This window comes from Spermophilus citellus (genome assembly GCF_964194105.1).
Source record: "Spermophilus citellus genome assembly, chromosome: 4".
Taxonomy (NCBI): domain Eukaryota; kingdom Metazoa; phylum Chordata; class Mammalia; order Rodentia; family Sciuridae; genus Spermophilus; species Spermophilus citellus.
Genome location: NC_138185.1, coordinates 129698870 through 129722881, shown reverse-complemented (window position 1 = coordinate 129722881; position 24012 = coordinate 129698870). Strand labels below are relative to the sequence as shown.

The 24012-nt window shown below is 37.2% G+C and overlaps 1 protein-coding gene across 1 annotated transcript in view; it reads right to left on the bottom strand.

Moving 5' to 3' along the window:
* Nucleotides 1-24012, bottom strand: part of ATP8B4 (ATPase phospholipid transporting 8B4 (putative)) — a 253104-nt gene that overhangs the window by 103489 nt on the left and 125603 nt on the right. Inside the window, exons 8-10 of the mRNA XM_081291345.1 lie at nt 22991-23061; nt 18867-18949; nt 4181-4339 (exon numbers count right to left, since the gene is read on the bottom strand). Of these exons, the coding sequence (XP_081147471.1) occupies nt 4181-4339; nt 18867-18949; nt 22991-23061 (313 nt within the window). The remainder of the gene's footprint in view (nt 1-4180; nt 4340-18866; nt 18950-22990; nt 23062-24012) is intronic.

The following is a 24012-nucleotide window of genomic DNA, read 5'->3' as shown; positions in this document are numbered from 1 at the left end:
CTTTATACTCAATCCACCTTCCCTGGGCAATCTTACCTATGACCATAATCAGTCTATAATACCATCTTCAAACCACTATATCTCTAGCTCATACCGCTCTTTGAACTCTAAGTCATATATTTAAATCCACATATTTTATTGCCCACATGAAATCTCCACCTGGATCTTCCTAAGGCCCCTCGAAGGACCTTTGTCAGCCTAGCTTGGAATCTTCAGGGTTCCTTACCTCAGTGAATGACACCACTATCCATCCAATTGTGAAGGTTAGGAGATACCTAAGAGTCAGAGTTGATTACTCTCTCATCCTCACTGTTAAACCTGTTCATCGAAGCTTGTCATCTCAACAAAAAGCTTCTGATTTCTCTATCTCCATATCCCTATTCCAATCCAAAATACCATCATCTCTCAACTTTTAAAATCCTAGTAACTTTGTGTTCCTGCATCACTCTGTCCTGAACTCGATCAATATTTTTCCTTCTCAACATGTACTCTTTCCAGAACCTGCTGAATATTAACAGAGATCACAAACACTGTAGGAAAGAGTAAATCTTTCAAATTTAACACATATACACCCCACCTGTTAGAAACTTGCAATGGCTTCCTCAAGCTCTTGGGATAAACTCCAAAATTCTGGATATTAACCACAAGGTCCTGCATGCTCCAGATCCTCTCCAGTCACATGTCTACCTCTATTCTCGGTGCTGTGTCCCACAGGCCTAAATTTTTTGACCTCACTCTGCCACAGAGCTTTGGTCTACAAATTGCCTTCTCATTAGCTAGTTCTTTCCCTTTTCTACATTCTTCACCTCTTTCTCTTTCCTAACCCTTTCTCATTCTTCCAATTGCAGCTCACATTTCTTTAGGAAAACCTTCCCTAAAGTTCAGGTCCAATCAGTTTCCTCCATTATACACTCTTTTGAGTCCATGTTTTGTTGCTGTTGTTGTTGTTGTTGTTTTGGAACACTTATCTCAATTTGAGATCATGCATTCATTACTGTATTTGAGATGTCTTTCTTTCTCTTACAAGGCTGAAAAGCACATGATTAAAGGAACTGCCTTTGTTTTACCAGATTTTGAATCCCCTATGAGCATGCAGAATAATGCCTCATGTGTAGTAGGTATTCAATAAGTAAAATTTTAGTGAATTAATTAATTGAATACTTGCTGTTTTAGGCAATAATCACATATGCTTTCATTCGATTATATCAGCTGATACTTACAATAAGCCAACACAATAGGTTATCCTTTATTTGTTAATAATGAGAATGAAGTTTAAAGAACTTACCTTGCTTGAGATTTCTCATCTAATAAGTGACAGAACCAGAATTTAAACCTCCATATATCTAACCCTGAAGTTCTCGTTTTTTAACTACTATTTTTAAAACCATATGAGATAGTCAACCAATGTACATTTAAGACTGCCTCATTCAGGGTCCTAACAGGAAATATATATCATATTGAACAAGGATAGTGACAGTAGAGTTTATTTTTAAAGGAACACTTTACAAAAGTGGGGGTGGGTATAAGGAAAGCAAAAGGTAAGGGCAATAACCAAGGGCTTCAGAGCAACCCAGCTATTTCTTCACCTCAGCCAGAGGGATGTCGAAAGGAGTATTACCGGACCCTCGGGTGAGAGATGTGTGGGGTTTACAGCCTTTAAGGGATGAGTAACCTTATATTGAGGACCAGTCTGAAGTGACCACACAGGAATGTATTCTGAAGGAATGAATACCTTGGCCTTAATCATCTTTGTCCCTTTAATCTTTTTCCCAAGACAGAGTCCAAAAGAAGCCAAAATTTAAGGAAAACTATCAGTGCCAACCACACAAGTCAGCCTTCAATGCAAAAAGAAGGTTGGAAAAGGGTCAGAGCAGACCTGAACGGGCAAATGAAAGAGATCCAGCACTAAAACCTTACCTGCAACCAAGATGGTGCCTGATCCTGTAGACTCCTTAAATGGATTAGACTCCTGCTCTCAGAAATAACACCTGCTCCTCTTTTGAGCAGAAAGAAAAGTCATTACCAGGGAAGTATGGCCCAGCTGTTAGTGTATATAAGACTTTTGTAAATTATAGGTTTGCAAAGTAAGCCATATCTGTCAATTATATTCCCTGCACAATTCTTAACGGTAGATATAACTAGAGTAATAGTTCAAAAAGAAAATTAACAATTCATTTGGGATTCACTTTCATAAGACCTACATAGTCACCTACAATTAGTTCCTCAGCCAAATATCTCAAGACTTTGGGAACCTGACTCAGTTCAACTCTGACATGGACCAAACCAATGGTTCATTCCTTAGTTTGCCTTTATTCTGGTTCAAGTTTTATACTAACTTTTGTGCACAAACTAAAGTCAATAAACATATTCTTTGCTTTTCAAATGTCCACCTGATGGCTGTCCCCTGCAAGTGAACCTCCAGGACATATCACAAGAGAAGAGGCAGCTCCCTCTTTTCCCACCAAGGTGCAGCAAGCAGGAAGTTTTCCCAGCTCAGCCCGTGGAACAGGAGTATGCTCTGAATTGATGATGAAAGAAAGGAGAAGCATGGAAGGAAGGAAAAGAAAATTTGGAGGCTTCCTCTCCCACAGGCATCATCACATGGAGACTTTGCAGTACACTCTCAGATATGCTCATTATTATCCCCGTGTTTCAGAGGGGGAACAAAGCTTAGGGAGGTTAAGTAACTGAGGATAATGCTCCTACAGCCAGATATGCCTGATTCAATTTCTGTGAACTTTCTGCTCTTCTCCCTTGGAGGACATCTGTTTAACTTACCTCTCCACTTCCTTTTTTTGTGAGAGCATTCTCCCATAGGGACAACCTTATGAAGAGGAACTTGACCCCTCAGTGGTTCACAACAGCTGTCCTAGCATAACAGTGTAACTGAACTACAGTCCTGAATTAGTTGCTCCAAACAAGATCATACAAACTCAAACAAACTTCTGGACTATGTCCCATTCCTAGGGTGAGGCATCTCCATTTCTTTGGTGACAGGGAGCAAACTAGATGGGTATTTCCTACCAGAAGACTCTCAAGATGTCTCTCTATCATTAAGTAGGACAGTAAAAGGAAGTTGTGGATAAGCCTTACTGTTTCTCTGCAAGAAAATGCAAATAAGGAAATAAATAGTAAGAGGTTTATTTCCCTGACTAAAGAATAAAAGCATCTGATGAAAGAATCTTGAAGCCAGATTCATCCCCAGATAAAAGCACTATATTGTCTCATTTCTAGGGATTTCCCAAGTCCTTACAATACTAATGCCCCAAGCAGAAAGAGCCTTGTTAACAGCCACAGCTGAGAGTATTTAGGAACAACTGGGAGGACTTTCCTAGTTTGGAACACTTTTAAGTCTTTAATGAACATTTTGTTGTTGCTGAGGAAAGTTAAGAAAAACATTCCAATTTTGATTGCACATATAATCAGCAGACCCAAAACACATCTTAATTTGGTGCCACAATAAACAGGATTTATAAAATCAAGGACTAGCAATTGAAGCCATGAGTACAATTTGAGTGGCTTTATGAAATGGTGCTACTGTGAGCTTCCTTAGCAGGAAACTGCCACCTTGAACCCATAGAGATAAAGTAGGGAAAGCAAAAATGACAGGCATGAAGAGCAAGAGCCATCGCACCCCCCAGCCTCCTTCCACACTGACCCCACCCATCATGCACAGTCTTTCCAGACCCCACTGTCCTGTTTACAAACAGTGGAGAAACTACAGAGTATAAACAGAAGTGACTGCAAGATCTCCAAGAACACTTTCCCAAAAGAGCTGCTTGACTTCCACAAACTACCCAAGAACAGCATGATGAGGGGCTTTCTTTTTTATTCTTCTGTCAATTTAAAAGGAGCTTAGTTAATACATAACATGACAAAGTGACTGGGATGGGGCTAAAAAGATAGAAATTAAAACAATAGGTATCTAGCACCCACCGTATAATGGAGGCCCCGGCACCCTTAAGAATAAGCACAAGATGCCAGTGGTTCCCACACCCTGGACCACCTGGACTATTTTAAAGCTGTGCTGTTTTACCCTGGAGCCACAAATCCTGAAGTTAACTCCAGAGCAGCCCTTTGCAAGGGCTAAAAGCACCATGCTGTTCTGAATTTGGAGAACTGGCTGGTGTGTGTTGCAGGAAAGGGTCACATAGATCTGGCCCTAAGCCATAAACTGTACCTGCAAAAATAACCATTCCAAAACACCAGCTGGTGTTCCTCAGGATGCAGCCTCTCAGGATTATCTTCTGATTGTCGAGGGAGTGCTTGCTGTCCTTCCAAGAGAGGACTCCCGTAAATTTATCTAATTTGTTGTTAGGCGCCTCACAGACAACAATCCCTGGAAAATAAAAAAGCAAAACTCCTAATATGCACCTGAAACTCTCTTCAGAAGCCCATGGTACTGCTGTGCCACCCTATTTCTATGTACAGCACATTTTTCCTTCCCTCTTAGCATGGTATATACCTGACTGTGCTGGAAAAATAAGCTTGGAGATGCAAAGATGGAAATCTATCAAATATTTTGGAATATAGCTTTCTGTACTATGAGATTATTTTTTCCCCTAAAAAAAATCACTTATCTTTCCTTCTAGTTTGTAGCAAATGACTTTTGAAAATACAAAGCAGTGCTCTCCTAAACATTTTATTTTGGCTTAATGCAAACTGTCACACAGGTTACCAAGGCATACTTCCTGTTTCACAGCAAAAGTTATTCATCTTTCTAGTCTCCTAATCAAGATTTTTGGGGTCCTACTATATTCCACCCCAGAAAAACCTGGGCCTTGTTTGCGCCTTGTGCTTGAGAATGCGTGTGATTCCTTTCAGCTGTTGTATGCTTCTTATCTTGATTAGATTCAGAGTCCTGGGGACTCAAAGGCACCATATAACTTGCCCAAACTGGCCAGAAGATGTTTCTAGTTTTTTTCTTTTTCTTTTTTTTTTTTTTTTTTTAATTCCAAGTCCATTCCAAACCAAGGGCATGCCATTCCAAATCAATGAATCAATTCGTTCCATCATTTCAATAAGAAAATGCACATTCTGGGTGGGGTACTTGATAGAAAAAGAAACCAGAAATAATCTTTTATGGACCTTGTCACAAGACATAACTATTAGGTTAATATACATTTGCATTGCAAACAGGTGGGGTCACATTTTTAGAAGTAATGAATACAGAGACATGAAAGAATAGAACAGAGAAAAGCAAAGGAGCAAGAAAAAGAAAGCAGGAAAGAATGAAAAAGGATTTGCGGGTAGATCTAAGCAGAGTTCAAGTTGGAGTCAGGGATAAGATTAGGGCCTCTACATTTCTTGCTCTTCAAAACAATAAAAAGACATTTATTTAAGTGGAAGTGCAAAGGGCAGTTTGGAACATAAAAAGTGGCATTTGGAAAAGAAAGGGGAGCCTATTTTTAGGATTGATTGAAAGTTAAAGGAGACCAGATGATCTTAAGGAATTCTATATGATGTTGTGTTAGTCAGCTTTCCATTACTTTAAAAAAATACTTGAGACAAATAGATTTATGAAGAGAAAAGGGTTATTTTGGCTCACAGATCTGAAGGTTTCAGGCCATGACCAATTCACCCCTTTACTTTGGGCCTATGATGGTAGGTACATCAGGGTCAGAGTACGTGGAGGAGCAAAGCCATGACCTCAGGGCCAGGATACAAAATAGAAAGAGGAAGAGACTAGAGTTCCTCAGTTCCTTTCCAGGGCATTTCTCCAGCAATGTAAAAATCTCCCATTATGCCCCACCTTTTAAAATACCCACCACCTGCAGTAGCACCAAGCTTTTTACACAGGGCTCTGGAGGATATTTAAGATTTAAACTATAGCAGATTCTGACTCCGTCTTCTTCCCACACTGTCTTCTGAACTTAGAGGCTTCTTTCATGACTTCCCTTTCTTCCTAGGATTCTATGTTTTCCCTTTAGAACTCTTAGAGAAAGGTAACAGCAACTCGTTTTCATACAGTCTGACCCATCCTAACCAACCAGATTACTCACATTTACAGCCTTCGCATTCATAAAACAAAAACACTCTGGAAGGAATGAGGGATTCGTGGTCTAGGACTGCTTCTCCAACTTGCACTGACCTTTTCCTAATATAACAAATCATTGACCCAAAGACCTCCCTCTCGGGCACTTTCAGACATCCACTGCTAAGGGAGAAAGTGCTGGCAAGAGGTTTCAAATAAGACAAATAACCTGTACAAGGTCATTTTTTATTGATGGGAAGTGGCTGTATTGTGGTTAGCTCCCATTATAGCCCATTTATGTATTAAAACTGATTTTAAACTAGCCCAAATTATTTGGACAGCTATATTGTAGAAGAGGAGACTTTTTATAAATTCTTGGAATTCATTATCTTTTTTCCTCTACCAATAATTTTCATTCCTGAATTTTGAAGAACCTTGAATTTGGTGGATATTACCCACAAAACTTAAATAAAAATAATAGGCTAACAGAAGCCATTAAAGCTTATTCTAGTTTCTTGACCCAAGACTTCAAAATTGGTACAAAAAAAAAAGTGCTTTGGGCAAAAACAACATGATACATGATTCCTGCCAACAGAAATATAAAAAACAGGTTCATTTGATCATTTTTATTGTCGTAAGCAAAGACTGACATAGAGGCAAATACAGCCTTGAACGTGTTGGCTCACTACTCCCTGGCCCCAAGGCTCATCCACTTCTGGCCTTACACCAAGGGTGTGGTTCTAGACAGGAACAGGCAGTAAGGCTAAGGGTTCTGCATGGGTTCTTGGAGCCCACACTCCAATTCAGCCTTTCTCAAAGAGTGTGGTGCCAGTGATTTAAGCACTAAATATAGGGCTCAGTCAAAACAAAATGGTAGGAACCAAGCCAAACTGCATTTTTTTTTCTTAATCATCAGAAATGTTCATCTTCCCTCTTCTTAGTCCTGTTAGCATAAAATACAAACTTCTCAATTTATTTTCTGCCCCTTTCCAAAAGAGGTTGACAGTTTTCTTTAGGGAGAACTATATTTGCCTCTATGTCCCATAACCTACCATAATATCTACCTAATAGGAACTTAATAAATGTTTGTTGGAGAGATGAATGGAAAAAATTCTCAGATAGTTTCAAATGAGAGGTTGGGAGATGAGATAGGTATTAGAAAAAAATCAAAGATAAATGGGAAAAGTAGGTATATTTTCATAGTAATAATGAGAAAGGGGATTATCTACAGTCGGTAGAAATCCACAAGAGGCTTATGTTGACCTAACTCTAATAGAAGCCAAATAGATCTGAGAACAATGAAAAAAGGTGGGATCCTCAAAGCACATTAGAAGCAACCAAAAATGGATTATAATCAAAACATAAGAAGGACTAGGGAAAACTCTCTTAGGATCCTTCTCCCTTTTTTCTAATTGTACCAGTAGAGAAAATGGTCACTTTGACAATTGATAGGAAAGCATTTGGGTAAAATAGAATCATTTCTCACAGTCACTCACTGAATATATGTTTAGAGCCCAAAGTCATATTTATTTATTTTTTTATAAAGAGAGAGAGAGGAGAGAGAGAGAGAGAGAGAGAGAGAGAGAGAGAGAGAGAGAGAGAGAATTTTTAATATTTATTTTTTAGTTCTCGGCGGACACAACATCTTTGTTTGTATGTGGTGCTGAGGATCGAACCCGGGCCGCACGCATGCCAGGCGAGCGCGCTACCGCTTGAGCCACATCCCCAGCCCCCCAAAGTCATATTTAATAGGCAATCATACAACCAGTGGAAAGGCATAACAATTATGAATTAAAGGGATATAACGAAACTAGCTAGTCTCATTAGTTTGCCTCTCTGAAAAGATGTGAAAGCAGACAGCAATTCAACCATTTCACAATCACATGGAAATGCCCCTACCCAACAAAATCTACAAGATTTCATTCTGAAGCTTTTTTAGTACATAAATTTAGTCACGAGGTTATTGGTTAATTACCAACTTGATAAATTTCTCAAACTACAATATTTATCTCAAAGAAGAAATCTGTGGTTTGTCATGAAAATGGAACTTGGTACTCAATATTCCATGGTTTTCCAGAGAAATTCATTTCTTTCTATCCATTATTAGCAATATTTCTTCATTATCTGCACTGCAACTCTTTCGTAAAACAAACTGTGCATTCAATAAGACATCATTATTGTTGTTCAAGAATTTTTGAACCAAGAGCTTCTTAACATTTAGGAGATTGTCTACTATTATTGCCCTGATGATTGTGATAAATGGGTTTTTTTTCTTAGAAACAAGAGTGTCACTTTCCTATTTTCCTTTATTCTTCATCGAGCTTTCAGCCACCCATCAATATTATCATAATGGCCATGTCAGCATCAAAAAAAGAAGTTACTCTTTATCTTTACATGGAACCTATGTCTCGTGCATCAGTCAGTGCTATTGGGCTGTGCTTCCATCCAGGTGAATAGAAAAGCTATCTGGTAAGTTTTTAAAAAGTCACAAGATGCTAACCAAGCCTTTTTTATTATTTATTTTAACCAAAAGAAATGCTTATTTTTCTGTTTTAATTACACACATGCTGTTCTTTAGAAAGGACCACAAAATACACAAAGATTCCTGACTAAAGAGTCAACCTTTCTCTGGTTCAGAATTCAGTATTAACAGTCATACAAAATATGTAAACTTGTCATGAGTTGCAAAAAACAGATCTCAGTCCATCAGTAACAAGATGCAAGAGATTCTTAAACACATTTGGACAATTTACATCCGGGGCTTTCCCCAAGGGATAAGAATGTCCAGTTTGCAAATGTATAATTGACAAGTATTTCCAGTTACTTATTTATAAAAGCTTTTCAAGATCCATAAGGCTTTAATATGAAAACTCAAGACCTACTCAACTAATTTTTATATTTATTATAATATTAGATCAAATTAATATATCTTTTTTAAAAAATTCAACAGACTGCATACTGATTTTTTTTAGATGTTTGAGATGTATACAAACATTTAGATGAGAACTTTTCAAGTAAATGGATTTACCTACCAAACTCTAACTCAGTCTTGTGTGTACTGGTCTCTGTTTGGCCACCTCTTCTGTACATTTTTGTTGGGGATCCTCACTTTCAAAATCTCAGAAAACATTGCTATTTTTTAAAAAAATATGATAATCTCATTCTAGATCTGGATGGACTTGATCTCTAATAATTAATTTTGTACCTTCAGGTTTAGAGTACTTTTATAATTTATTTCTTATCCTGAGCAGAAGCTAAGCTACTGTGCTAAATTGTTGCCTTTCTGCTTGTAGTTTTTTGTGCCCTTTGTAAAACAGGCTTTGCCAGTAGTCTGGATTCATATTCTGTCCCTCTACCTGGTTGCCATATGACACAACTTAGGTGGGTCTCAGATTCCTTATCTATAAATTGAAGCTAATAATACTCTCTTCCTTTAAGAGATTGTAAGAATTTAATAAAATAATATGTATAAGTGCTTAACATGGTGCCTGGTACATATTGAGTACTTGTTCTTGTATCACCATCATGTTTAGGGCCTAAGAATTGAGACCTTTACCTTACCTTCTGTGGCATGAGCTCTGTTCAAGTATGTCTTCCCCCTGGGCTATAAATTCCGTGAAAACAAGGCCCGAGTCTGACTCCTAACCACTGTATTCAAAAGAAAATTCTTTGGCACTGTGTGAAATATATATTTGCTGAATGAATGAATAAATAAGTGAACGAATAATAAAAAGAAGATAAGTTCATGTAATGCAAAGGAGGCTGCAAGTAAGAAGCTGTCTTTGGATATAGGAGGGGAGGCAGAGAGACTTATGAGAGACACGTGAGTCCCAGTTCATCTCAGTTTTGACTCTAGATCAATTTGGAGTCTTCAATTTGGAGTCCTCAGTGGAAACTTCTCTAGGAATAAAGGTGGGAAATTCAGGTCTTCAGACTTGAAAGATGTACACTTATGAGACAAGGGCAGAAAACTTTAGTTTGGTGCTAGTCAAAGTATTTTGGCAAGCCTCAGAAGAAAAACCACAGACTAACTAGAAGCAAAAATAATGTCATCTCCAGATTTGTCCAGAAGTCACAAGCTAAAAGATAAACTTAGCGCAGTCATAACATGGGCAAGGACATGCCTCCTACATCTATCTCATCTAGTTTACCTTGCCCAAAGTCAAAGGTAATTGCCCACAATGCTGACATCATGCTTCTTATTTAAACTAAAGGAGGCAATATCTGGTCTTGATCCCATTGCCTTGGAAGTGTTTCTAGTCATTAGAGAAAAATCTGAGATTTATTGATACTTCAATAAGACAAAGGGGAATAAAGAAAACTAAAATAAGGGAAATAAAGAATATTGGCAAGTAAAAGAATCAACACAACCATTGTTTTACATTGTGTTCCTAAGAGGTTCTTAATAAGTAGACACTAATTAACATGGAGAAAATTATGAAAGCAGAAAAATGATGACAGGAAAAAAAGATACTACAGGTTGGAAAAAATAACAAAAAGTGTAAAAGGGAGATAAGAGGAAAGTAAGAAAGAGTGCAAAAGAGAAGAGAGGCAAGGGGAGAATGGTGAAATGGGGTACTTAGAGAAACACATAGGTAGTGCACAGTAGGTGTTTGTTGGGGGGGGGGTGTAAAATTTGTAAACCAGGACCTGGGAAGAAGTGAAGTGGACAGAGAAAAAATTGAAGGCTACGGGAAAGCAAAAGCAATCATGAGAAAAACGTAGAGTTTATTAACTGTCTCAACTCTTTCAAAGATTTTTCCATACCACCTCTTGCATCACTCTCTTGCTCTTTAAATTTGACTGCTAACAGGGGAAATCTAATTTGTATATTGTATCTAATTTATTTCCCCTTAATCCATCCATTCATTCTTCAGATGCTTTCTTGGAACTAGCAAATCACAGTTTAATAAGGATAAACTCATAAAATAACATGTTGTCTTGAACTGTAAGGTACTTTAAAATGAAATTTAAGATTTAAGAATGAAAAAGTAAATTTAACAGAAACCTGGTTCTTAGCCCAGAAATGTACCAGCCTCATGAATTTGACATTACATGTTCTCTAAAAAGTGACCACAGCGTAAGCGTACATAATAGAAAAGAGAGGCCTATGTTGCCATTATTTAAGAAAACAATTATACTTTGGTGATGTGGTGAGTGGCCATTCCTTAGTAAATAATAGTTATTACTGCACTTTAAAAGTAAATTTTATTAAGTAATTCTAAACATATGTATACATATATATGTATATATATATATATATATATATATATATATATATACACATTATTTATACACACATACACACACACACACACACACACACACACACACCACAGGTCTGTTAAGCTAACCTGCCTAAATATCTGTTACCTCATCTGCAACAAAGGAATTATTTTTACTGAGGAATTATTTCTCTGCAGCAGCCTGGGCTGCATCAACTTGCATTGGTTTAAATTCAGGGCTATGGTGTTCAATTTGGTAAAGGGGCTCTAAAGTAAAGATATAAAATCACCACCATCAACCCTCTCTCAGCCACCTGCCCTCCAGGAGAAGGGGACCCAGAAACTCTTGTTTTTCACCATAAGGCCCCATCAGGAACCTTCTTCCTCACCCTGCAGTGTCATACTCTAGTCCCAACATCTTTTTCTTAGGTCTTTCCTCTCCTTTCCCATTGCTTTCTGAGGCCTGATGCTGATCCTGACCCTCATTGCAATCATTTATTAATTCACTCATTCAGTAAGGATTTGTTGAGTATCTACTATGTATTAAATGTTGTTCTAGGTGCTTGGATATGTTAGCATACTAAACAAAGATCCCTGCGGAGCTTACATTGATGAATATATAGATGGATATTATGGTTTGGATGTGAGGTATCCCAAAAAACTCACATGTGAGACAATGCAAGAAGATTCAGAGGAGGAAATGATTGGGTTGAAAGAGTCTTAATCCAATCAGTGATTTAATCCTCTGACAGGGATTAACTGAGGGGTAACTGAAGTGGTAGGGTGTGGCTAAAGGAGGTGGGAATTAGGGTTTGGTTTTGGGGTATATACTTGTATCTGGAGAGTGGAGTCTCTCTCTCTACTTCCTCATCACTGTGATGTGAGCTGCTTCCCTCCACCACCCTGTCCAGGCATAATGTCCTGCTTCACCTCTAGCCCAGAGGAATGCAGTTGTCTCGGAAACCGTGAGCTCTCAAATACTTTTCCTCTTCTACAATTGTGCAGATTGGGTCTTTAAGTCACAGCTGTGAGAAAGCTCACTAAAACAACAGGCAATAATAAACTTTAAATAAATAACTAATATAGCACATCATGTTGGTAAGTGCTATAAAGAGAAGAAAAAGCAGGGTACAGGGAATTGACAGTATGAGAATTCATGCTAAAGATGAGGATATGAGGCCTCAATCCTACGGTTCCATGTAAGAAATCTACCTAACCCAGCCTGGCTGGATCATTGATCCTGGCATTGACCTCCACAGCCACAATTCTTACAAGGGTGTGGCAGAGGCAGTGCTCAACAAATACCCATATCTGTTATTTCCTAGCCTCCTTTGCAGTTAGATGAGAGCCAGATAACTCACAATAGCCCATGAAATAGGATAGGAGGGAGCAGTTAAAAGCCACTGTGTCTCTTCCTCTCACCCTTACCCTGCTGTGGTGACCTGAAAGTCCATTAGTCTCAGTATCAAGGCCAAGAGATGGAGAAGTCTCCCCAACCCACATCAGAATGTGACATGAGCAAGAAATACAACTCTGTGGTGTTTAGGTCACCAAGATTTCAGGTTTTTTTGTAATTGCATCATAGTGTAGGTTATCTGTGCAAATATCTATGAAAAAGAGCTACATAATTATAACAATCATTTTCTGCTTTTCATTTGTTAAGGAAATATCTACCTCCTTATAGATTAATAGAGGTATACAAGTATAAAGTTCTGCCAGGAAAGGAATGAGTAATGGTAAGTTATATTTAGGTTACTCTTTTAGGATTTGATAAATGTTCAATGAGATATTTTAAGCAAGTTTTTTGATACATGAAAACAATTTACTTTCCTTGGATTCATATAACACTAAAATTTCATTGAAAAAAATTACTTTGTTAGAAAATGCGTAATTTGTTTTACTCTAATCTAAATATGTCTTGGGCCATTCAAAGTTTCCTGGCTAGTCCCCTGACTTAAATCTCAATTTGGAAGAATATTTTTTCTATAAACATCTGTTATAATAGCATTCATTTAAGAGAGATTAAGATATTAATAAAATCAGAGAGTTTACAAGCAAATGCAAAGCACAGACAATATAAGTTCTAAGCTATGCACTGAAGAAACTTTACAATGTAAACTTAGTTGTGCTTTACTTTAACTGAAGAGAGGGTACTAAGAAACTTGTCCACATTTTCCTTTAGTATCTGGAGAGTGGAGCCTCTTTCTACTACCTCATCACCATGATGTGAGCTGCACTCTTTCAATTTTCAGAGAGATTGTCTCAAATTCATAGACTCACTAGTAAATAAAACCAATATGTATGAAAATATTAGTATTCAGAACCAGATTTACAAGTGAGCAAAGCAAAAGACCATTAAGGGGTAGCAGGAAGGCCTATGGCCTCTCATGGGCCTAAAACCCTACTAATAATGTCTTTTTTCCCTTGACTCTTGAAGAATTGTATTATTTTGTGGTCTCTTAATTATGAAATATAAATATCCCTAAAGTGGACAATACCTAGAGGCTATTCCATGAATACTTAAAAATAACTTTAACAGAAAAGGACAAGATAACAGTTGGAAAAGAATAGAATCAAAATACCACTGCTGAGGAGCAGGGCACTGGGTCAAACAGTGTGAAGGTGGTGATAATAAAACCAGGGTCTAAAATTAAAGGCAACAGATAGCCAACTGATTTATAAATTAGAATGTTCTTTCTGAATACCTACTACCTTGAAGACATTACATCAGGTACCATACCAGATACAGAAATGTATGAGGCAAGATGGCTGTCTCCAGGAAGTTGGGTTAGGTCTAGCATTAGGTCTTTCAAACACTGAAAGAAAATGGGTTCCAACCAAGAATCGTGTATCCGGCGAAATTAAGCTTCAGGATGGAAGATGAAATTAAAACCTTCCACGATAAACAAAAGTTAAAAGAATTTGCAGCTAGAAAACCATCTCTTCAAAAAATCCTTGGCAAAACATTACAGGAAGAGGAAATGGAAAATAACAATGAAAACCAACAGAGGGAGGTAGGACAGTAAAGGGGGGAAAATAATCAAAGAGGAAAACAAATCAGGTTTAGTAACATTAATAAACAAATATGGCTGGAAGAACAAACCATATCTCAATAATAACCCTAAATGTTAATGGCTTAAACTCACCAATTAAGAGACACAGGCTAGTTGAATGGATCACAAAACAAGACCCAACAATATGCTGCCTACAGGAGACGCATTTGATAGGAAAAGATATACATACACTGAAGGTGAAAGGTTGGGAAAAATCATATCACTCATATGGACTGCGGAAACAAGCAGGAGTGTCCATACTCATATCAAATAAAATAGATTTCAAGCCAAAGTTAATCAAAAGGGATAAAGAGGGACACTATATACTGCTCAAGGGAACCATACACCAACAAGACATAACAATCATAAATATATATGCCCCAAACAATGGTGCAGCTATGTTCATCAAGCAAACTCTTCTCAAGTTCAAGAGTCTAATAGACCACCATACAATAATCATGGGAGACTTCAACACACCTCTCTCACCACTGGACAGATCTTCCAAACAAAAGTTGAATAAGGAAACTACAGAACTCAATAACACAATTAACAACCTAGACTTAATTGACATATATAGATTATACCACCCAACATCAAGCAGTTACACTTTTTTCTCAGCAGCACATGGATCCTTCTCAAAAATAGATCATATATTATGTCACAGGGCAACTCTTAGACAATATAAAGGAGTAGAGATAATACCATGCATCTTATCTGATCATAATGGAATGAAACTGAAAATCAATGATAAAAGAAGGAAGGAAAAATCATGCATCACTTGGAGAATGAACAATAGGTTACTGAATGATCAATGGGTTTTAGAAGACATCAAGGAAGAAATTTAAAAATTCTTAGAGTTAAATGAAAACACAGACACAACATATCGGAATCTATGGGACACACTGAAAGCAGTTCTAAGAGGAAAATTCATTGCTTGGAGTTCATTCCTTAAAAAAATAAAAAACCAACAAATAAATGATCTCATACTTCATCTCAAAATCCTAGAAAAAGAAGAGCAAAACAACAGCAAAAGAAGTAGAAGGCAAGAAATAATTAAAATCAGAGCTGAAATTAATGAAATCGAAACAAAAGAAACTATTGAAAAAATTGACAAAACTAAAAGTTGGTTCTTTGAAAAAATAAATAAAATCAACAGACCCTTAGCCATGCTAACGAAGAGAAGAAGAGAGAGAACTCAAACTACTAGCATACGGGATGAAAAAGGCAATATCACAACAGACACTTCAGAAATACAGAAGATAATCAAAAATTATTTTGAATCCTTATACTCCAATAAAATAGAAGATAGTGAAGGCATCGATAAATTTCTTAAGTCATATAATCTGCCCAGATTGAGTCAGGAGGATATAGACAACCTAAGCAGACCAATATCAATTGAGGAAATAGAAGAAACCATCAAAAGATTACCATCTAAGAAAAGCCCAGGACCGGATGGGTATACAGCAGAGTTTTACAAAACCTTTAAAGAGGAACTAATACCAATACTTTTCAAGCTATTTCAGGAAATAGAAAAAGAGGGAGAACTTCCAAATTCATTCTACGAGGCCAACATCACCCTTATTCCTAAACCAGACAAAGACACTTCAAAGAAAGAAAACTACAGACCAATATCTCTAATGAACCTAGATGCAAAAATCCTCAATAAAATTCTGGCGAATCGGATACAAAAACATATCAAAAAAATTGTGCACCATGATCAAGTAGGATTCATCCCTGGGATGCAAGGCTGGTTCAATATACAGAAATCAATAAATGTTATTCACCACATCAATAGACTTAAAAATAAGAACCATATGATCATCTAGATAGACGCAGAGAAAGCATTCGACAAAGTACAGCATCCCTTTATGTTCAAAACATTAGAAAAACTAGGGATAACAGGAACATACCTCAACATTGTAAAAGCAATCTATGCTAAGCCTCAGGCTAGCATCATTCTGAATGGACAAAAGTTAAAGGCATTCCCTCTAAAATCTGGAACAAGACAGGGATGCCCTCTCTCACCACTTCTGTTCAACATAGTTCTCGAAACACTGGCCAGAGCAATTAGACAGATGAAAGAAATTAAAGGCATAAAAATAGGAAAAGAAGAACTTAAATTATCACTATTTGCAGATGACATGATTCTATACCTAGCAGACCCAAAAGGGTCTACAAAGAAACTATTAGAGCTAATAAATGAATTCAGCAAAGTGGCAGGATATAAAATCAACACGCATAAATCAAAGGCATTCCTGTATATCAGCGACAAATCCTCTGAAATGGAAATGAGGACAACCACTCCATTCACAATATCCCCCAAAATAATAAAATACTTGGGAATCAACCTAACAAAAGAGGTGAAAGACTTATACAATGAAAACTACAGAACCCTAAAGAGAGAAATTGAAGATCTTAGAAGATGGAAAAATATACCCTGTTCATGGATAGGCAGAACTAACATCATCAAAATGGCGATGCAATGCCAATCAAAATCCCAACGGCATTTCTTGTAGAAATAGATAAAGCAATCATGAAATTCATATGGAAAAATAAAAGACCCAGAATAGCAAAAACAATGCTAAGCAGGAAGTGTGAATCAGGTGGTATAGCAATACCAGACTTCAAACTATACTACAGAGCAATAGTAACAAAAACAGCATGGTACTGGTACCAAAACAGGCGGGTGGACCAATGGTACAGAATAGAGGACACAGAAACCAACCCACAAAACTACAACTTTCTTATATTTGATAAAGGGGCTAAAAGCATGCAATGGAGGAAGGATAGCATCTTCAACAAATGGTGTTGGGAAAACTGGAAATCCATATGCAACAAAATGAAACTGAATCCCTTTCTCTCGCCATACACAAAAGTTAACTCAAAATGGATCAAGGAGCTTGATATCAAATCAGAGACACGGCATCTGATAGAAGAAAAAGTTGGCTACGACCTACATACTGTGGGGTCGGGCTCCAAATTCCTCAATAGGACACCCATAGCACAAGAGTTAACATCTAGAATCAACAAATGGGACTTACTCAAACTAAAAAGTTTTTTCTCAGCAAGAGAAACAATAAGAGAGGTAAATAGGGAGCCTACATCCTGGGAATAAATCTTTACTCCACACACTTCAGATAGAGCCCTAATATCCAGAGTATTCAAAGAACTCAAAAAATTAGACAATAAGATAACAAATAACCCAATCAACAAATGGGCCAAGGACCTGAACAGACACTTCTCAGAGGAGGACATACAATCAGTCAACAAGTACATGAAAAAATGCTCACCATCTCTAGCAGTCAGAGAAATGCAAATCAAAACCACCCTAAGATACCATCTCACTCCAGTAAGATTGGCAGCCATTATGAAGTCAAACAACAACAAGTGCTGGCGAGGATGTGGGGAAAAGGGTACACTTGTACATTGTTGGTGGGACTGCAAATTGGTGCAGCCAATTTGGAAAGCAGTATGGAGATTTCTTGGAAAGCTGGGAATGGAACCACCATTTGACCCAGCTATTCCCCTTCTCGGTCTATTCCCTAAAGACCTAAAAAGAGCATGCTACAGGGACACTGCTACATCGATGTTCATAGCAGCACAATTCACAATAGCAAGACTGTGGAAGCAACCTAGATGCCCTTCAATAGACGAATGGATAAAAAAATGTGGCATTTATACACAATGGAGTATTACTCTGCATTAAAAAATGTAAAAATCATAGAATTTGGAGGGAAATGGATGGCCTTAGAGCAGATTATGCTAAGTGAAGCTAGCCAAGCCCTAAAAACAAATGCCAAATGTCTTCTTTGATATAAGGAGAGTAACTAAGAACAGACTAGGGAAGAAGAGCACGAGAAGAAGACCAGCATTAAACAAGGATGAGAGGTGGGAGGGAAAGGGAGAGAGAAGGGAAATTGCATGGAAATGGAAGGAGACCCTCAGGGCTATACAAAATTACATACAAGAGGAAGTGAGGGGAAAGGGAAAAATAATACAAGGGGGAGGAATGAATTACAGTAGAGGGGGTAGAGAGAGAAGAGGGGAGGGGAGGGGGGATAGTAGAGGATAGGAAAGGCAGCAGAATACAACAGACATGAGTATGTCAATATGTAAATCAATGGAAGTGTAACTGATGTGATTCTGCAATCTGTATACGGGGTAAAAATGGGAGTTCATAACCCTCTTGAATCAAAGTGTGAAATATGATATATCAAGAACTATGTAATGTTTTGAACAACCAACAATAAAAAGAAAAAAGAAAAAAAAAGAAAATGGAGGGATGGTTAGATCTGGAGCTAGAAATAGGAGTGTGGCCTGCATTCACCCCCAGCAAGTCCACAAAGGTCTCCAGGGAAGCCAAGGTCGAGCAACAGAAGTGCATTGTAAGATTGAAGGGAATGAGATCTACATGAAAGGAAACAAGGTGAAATAAAAAATGAACTGAGGAAGCCACTCTCCCATTGGTACACACTGTTACTCCTTAGCATGAGAAGAGATGACAGTCTTGATGCCGAGAAAATTTTATGTCCTTCCAGGAAGTATAGAAATTGGTTCTCAGATAACTAGCTTGTCACTTTTTCTTTTTGGTTTTGAGATTGTTCAAACACTTACCATCAAACCTTGCAAGTCTGCTAATATCTGCTCCAAGTTCGGAGGTAACAGATAATGCATGACGAACTTTTAGGTTTGTTTCCCTGTAAAATAAATGATGGAACATGAATTTTTATATGGAACAGCCTAACAGCATCTTACCCAATGCAATTAGGTGGATACAACACATGCAAAACCCAACTGGAGAATCAGGGAACCTCACTTTGAATGTCATTCACACTTCTCACACTGTCTTGGGAAAATGGGTGGGACGTCTCAGGCTCCTAAGAGTTGGCATTCCACCCACCACACATCTGTATAACACCACAGTAATCTGTTTTGCAATTTGAAAGAACAGAGAACATAATAAATATGGTTTCATTCGAACCTAGTCAAACATCATGCATGAGTTATAAAACACATTAGGAATGGGAACACGGTTGCCAAATAAAGCAGTCCAGTATCACTCCAGATTCTAATATCTACCTAGGAGTTTTACTTGCAAAAGATGGTCATGGCTAATTTTACAGTAGCTGAAATTAAAATGTGAAAAGGAATGCAGCTTTCTTTTTCTTGGAGACTCAATCCAAGAAACCCGTAAGTCTCAAATAATACGAGACAGGCTCAGCAGGTCACAAAGAGCTGGTCATCTTCTTACAGGGAGGATCACACATATATTGGACAGATGGCTCTCTGGTATTCAGGACGTGCCCAGCAGTAATCCCACAGCCATCACTCCCATCTTGGGTTCAAGGGCTTGCTATTGCAGTTTTCTCATGGAGTTCAATCTAATTTTCTTCTACTGTAGCTCCCCACCCCATATTCAATACCTGGCAACCGCTAATCTATTCTCCATTTTTATAATGCCTCTTCTCTTTAAATTAGAGTTCTACCTTTTACACAAATGTTTAATCATGGGTTCATTCAGTCAATAAACATTGATTGAATACTTAGCATAGTCACCTAGAATCTTCAATGCTTCCCCAAAAGATTATCCTCTTGGAGGAAACAAAGAGATTTAACAGTAAATATCACTGTGTGGAATTATATGCCAACCTATGAAATATTGAGTATAAAGAGACAAGAAGCAGTTATCCAAGAGGGCACTCCATCTGACCTTCCTTCAGCCAGTTTCACAATGATATGAGGACAACGTGAACCCAATGCGAAAATGCCCAGTGCTAAAATAGCCTTCTTCAGAAAACCCTAAATTGGATGTATAACTGAAGTTATTAGTGGAAACAATCTCACTAATCAAAATATGCCCATTCCTAGGTGGCAGAGGTGACAAGGGATTAAAGTAGTCAAAAAGAACTTCCTAGATGAGGCAGAAATTGAGCAGGGCTTGCTGGACAAGAAAGAGGAAGGTAAGTGGTGTAAAGGCTACAGAACCACATGCCCATCCATCTGAACTACTTTTCTAATAATTGAAACAATCACACCAACTAAGCTGGATAGCTCTAGTTCTCTGACCCTACTCTACATCTGTTATTCATGGAAGTTCATCATCATTTTGAGATGCTTCCTCAGAATCCTCTCCATTATCTCACTCTAGCTTCGAATGTGAAAATTTAAAGGGAAAGAATAATCACACAGAGGCCTTACTTACTTTAAAAATCTACTTTTAAAGACTCCTGATTAACTCCTTCAGTGCCACACCACACTCTTTTTAATCCGTCTAAATATCTTAATAAAGTTCAAAATCATTTTCAGCATAACAAACAATATGGAAAAATCCTACCTTTTACTGGGTTTCCCCTATTGGTAACACCTTGCAAAACTATCATGTAGTATCACAACCCAGATATTGACAGTGACACAGTCAATATACAGAACATTTCTATCACTACAAAGATCCCTTGGGTTGCCCTTTAGAGCTACACCCACTTTACTGCCTTTCCCACCCCATCTTTAATATCCGGAGACCACTACTCTGTTCTCCATTTTTATAATTTTACCTTCTCAGAAATGTTATACAAATGGAATCATAGCTTTGGAATATTAGCTTTGGAATTGGTTTTCCATCTCAGCACAATTGTTTGAAGACTCATTCCAGGTATTTCCTGTGTCTGTAGTTAGTTCCTTTTTATTGCTGAGTGGCAATCCAGGATATGGAGGTACCAGATTGTTCAACCATTCACCTGCTGAAAGATGTCTAACTTGTTTCCTCTTTGGATTCTACAAATAAGTCTGCCATAAACATTCATGTGCAAGTTGTTGTGTAAACAGAAGTCTTCATTTCTCTGAGATGACTGCCCCAAAGTCAAATTGCTGAGTTGCATGGTAGTTGTGTGTTTAGTTCAAAAGCAACAGTCCCATTGTTTTCCATTCCCACAAGCAATGTATGAATGATCCTATTTCTTGACATCCTTACCAGCACCCAGAGTTGTCACTTTTTTTATGTTGGCTATTATGTCAGATCTATACTGATATATCATTGTGGTTTTAATTTTAATTTCCCTAATGGCTAATGATGTTGAGCAACTTTTCATGTGCTTATTGGTCCCCTATATGTCCTCTTTGGCAAAATGTTTGTCCATGTCGTTTGTCAATTTTCCAGTTAGACTGTTATGTTTTTTAACTGTTGAGTTTTGAAAATATTTTTATATATTCGAGATATAAGTCTTTGTCAGATGCTTTGCAAATAATTTCTCCTGATCTGTAGATTATTATTCTATCCTCTTAAAGCCTTTAATTTGATGAAGTCCAATTTATTAAATTTTCTTTTTTATGGATCCTGTTTTTTGTGTCAAATCTAACTCTGACTAGCCCCAAATCATATAGTTCTATGTTTTGCATGTGAATTAATTTCCTTAATAGTTACAGGCCTATTCAAGTTATTTATCTCATGTTTGATGTATGGTCTATTTTTTTTTTGAGAAGTAGTTCATTTCATATAAGTTATCAAATTTATGTGTGTAGAGCTATTTGTAATAATACTTCATTATCATTATCCACCTGATGTTTTTAGAATCTGGAGGGAATTCCCCTGGTTTATGCAGGATATTGATAATTTATCTCATTTTTTTCACTTTATCAGTCTTCCTAAAGGTTTATCAATTGAATTAATGTTTTCAAAGAACTGTGTTTCATTAATTTTCTTTATGATTTTTCTGTTTTCAAATTCACTTTATTTTTGTTCTTATCTTCATTTTCTCATTCCTTCTGCTTACTTGGGTTTTTTTTTTTTTTTTTTTTTAGTTTTCTATGTTCTTGAGATGGGAGATTATTGATTTGAGACTTTTTCTTTGTTCAAGTAATATACACTTAGTGCTATGATTTTTCCTCTCAGCACTGCTTTAGCTATGTCTGCAACTGTTCTGCCCAAACCAGGGGTAGTAGGATCATGCAGGCCAAACTGTTTGAATAGTTCAATATGAAAATGACTTAGGAGCCACTGTTGAAAAATCATAGGTTCTGGTATCAGACTGCCAGCTTTGAGTTCTATCTTTATTCTTTAGGAGTTCAGAGCAAATAAACAAGTCTCTCTAAAACCTTGGTATCCTCATCTGTACAGTAGGACTTATATAGTACCTATATCAGGATTAAATGATATAAACCATCTAAAAACACACACAAATTATTCAGTGTGATGAAAATGTAAGTTCATTAAATATTTTTTATGCCAAACAGACAAATTGAATCCTATGAAGCAGACCTGCTATATGGTCTATAACGAAATTCTAAATTAACATCAATGTCAAAACTGCATCACAATCCTTTTCTCTCTTCTTTCTCTGTATCTTCATTAACACAGATCCAAGGTTGCTTTTCCGTCCTTTCTTCCTCAGGGAACTCTTGATCTCCAGCCCTCTCATTTTTGTTAGAAAATGACTTGAACTTAAAACAAACAAAAACTTCTAAGGCAACTCACTGAAGAATCCCCGCATGAAATTATCCACATATACATGTTTAGCTCACTGTTTCTGAAAGAAAATAAACTAAAAAGTCAGAGTTTTCAAAATAAATTCAAGAAAAAAGTAATTTTCAAAATTACTGCAAAGTAATTAACAATGGATTTGGCAATTTAGACTCTTGTGACTTCCAAGGAAACAAAGAATAAGATTTAAGCCCTGCTTATAAAGACATTACTTTTAAATAAATTAAAAACCAACCTAATCAAGTATTCTAACTTAATAACTTACCCATCGAGCTCTGCAGTTTCAATATAGCATAGACCATGTGGCTCACTACTTGATAGAAGCAGCAAATCAGCCTATTTTAAGAAAACATGACAAAAGAATACTTGAAAAGGGGAGACTGGCTGAAGGTCTATTCTGCTGCATCATCTCTCTACTACTTGCCAGCACAGCCTGAGGAACAAAGTGAAAGGGGTAGGATCCTGTACCACCTTCATGTGGTACCCCTGGACAAGTCCTCCCATCCTCAGTGTTCCTGTTTCCACACCCTTGACCATCACAATAGGAGGAAGTGCTGGGGTATCATATAAATTAATAGCCGGTTGCTTTACTTTTTTTGAAAGACACATATAAATTATATATTTTGTTTTCATAATTATTCATGGAAAATATGTCACTAATGAATAATTGGAAATATTTATGGGTACATACTTTGATTATCTAGTAGGACCAGTTAAGAGCAGGCAGCAGGCAAAGAGAATAAGGAAGACAGATGAAGGTGGAAGAAATTAGAGAAAAAATAAGAGAGACAAAGAAGTGGAGATGAGAGACTTAAAAGATAAGCAAAGAGAAAAAAAGAACAAGATGGTATATAGTAAAGAAAGAGAAAGAAAAGTGGGACTAAGCAAGAGAGCAAGGTAGAATAGAAAATATAATAAAAGACAATGGAAAAAATTTAGACATTTAATAGTTTGTCTTTTGGGGGAAGGTACAAGGGATTGAACCCAGGGGTCCTCTACCACTTAGCTACATCTCCAGCCCTTTTTATTTTTGATTTTGAGATGGGGTCTTGCTAAGTTTCTAAGGCTGGCCTCAGCCTCCTACATTGGTAGGATTACTGCTATGTGCCACCACACCCAGTATTCTTTCTTTTAAGATAAATAGTTTTATTCTGCTGTCCATTTGAGCTTTGAAAATTACCTATCAAAATGCAGTCTTAGAATTCTGGTAGCTTTCTATATTGGGAAACTATTTTATTTCAAATTTCAAATTTTATTTTAAAATAAGCATTTTTATGACATTCTGAA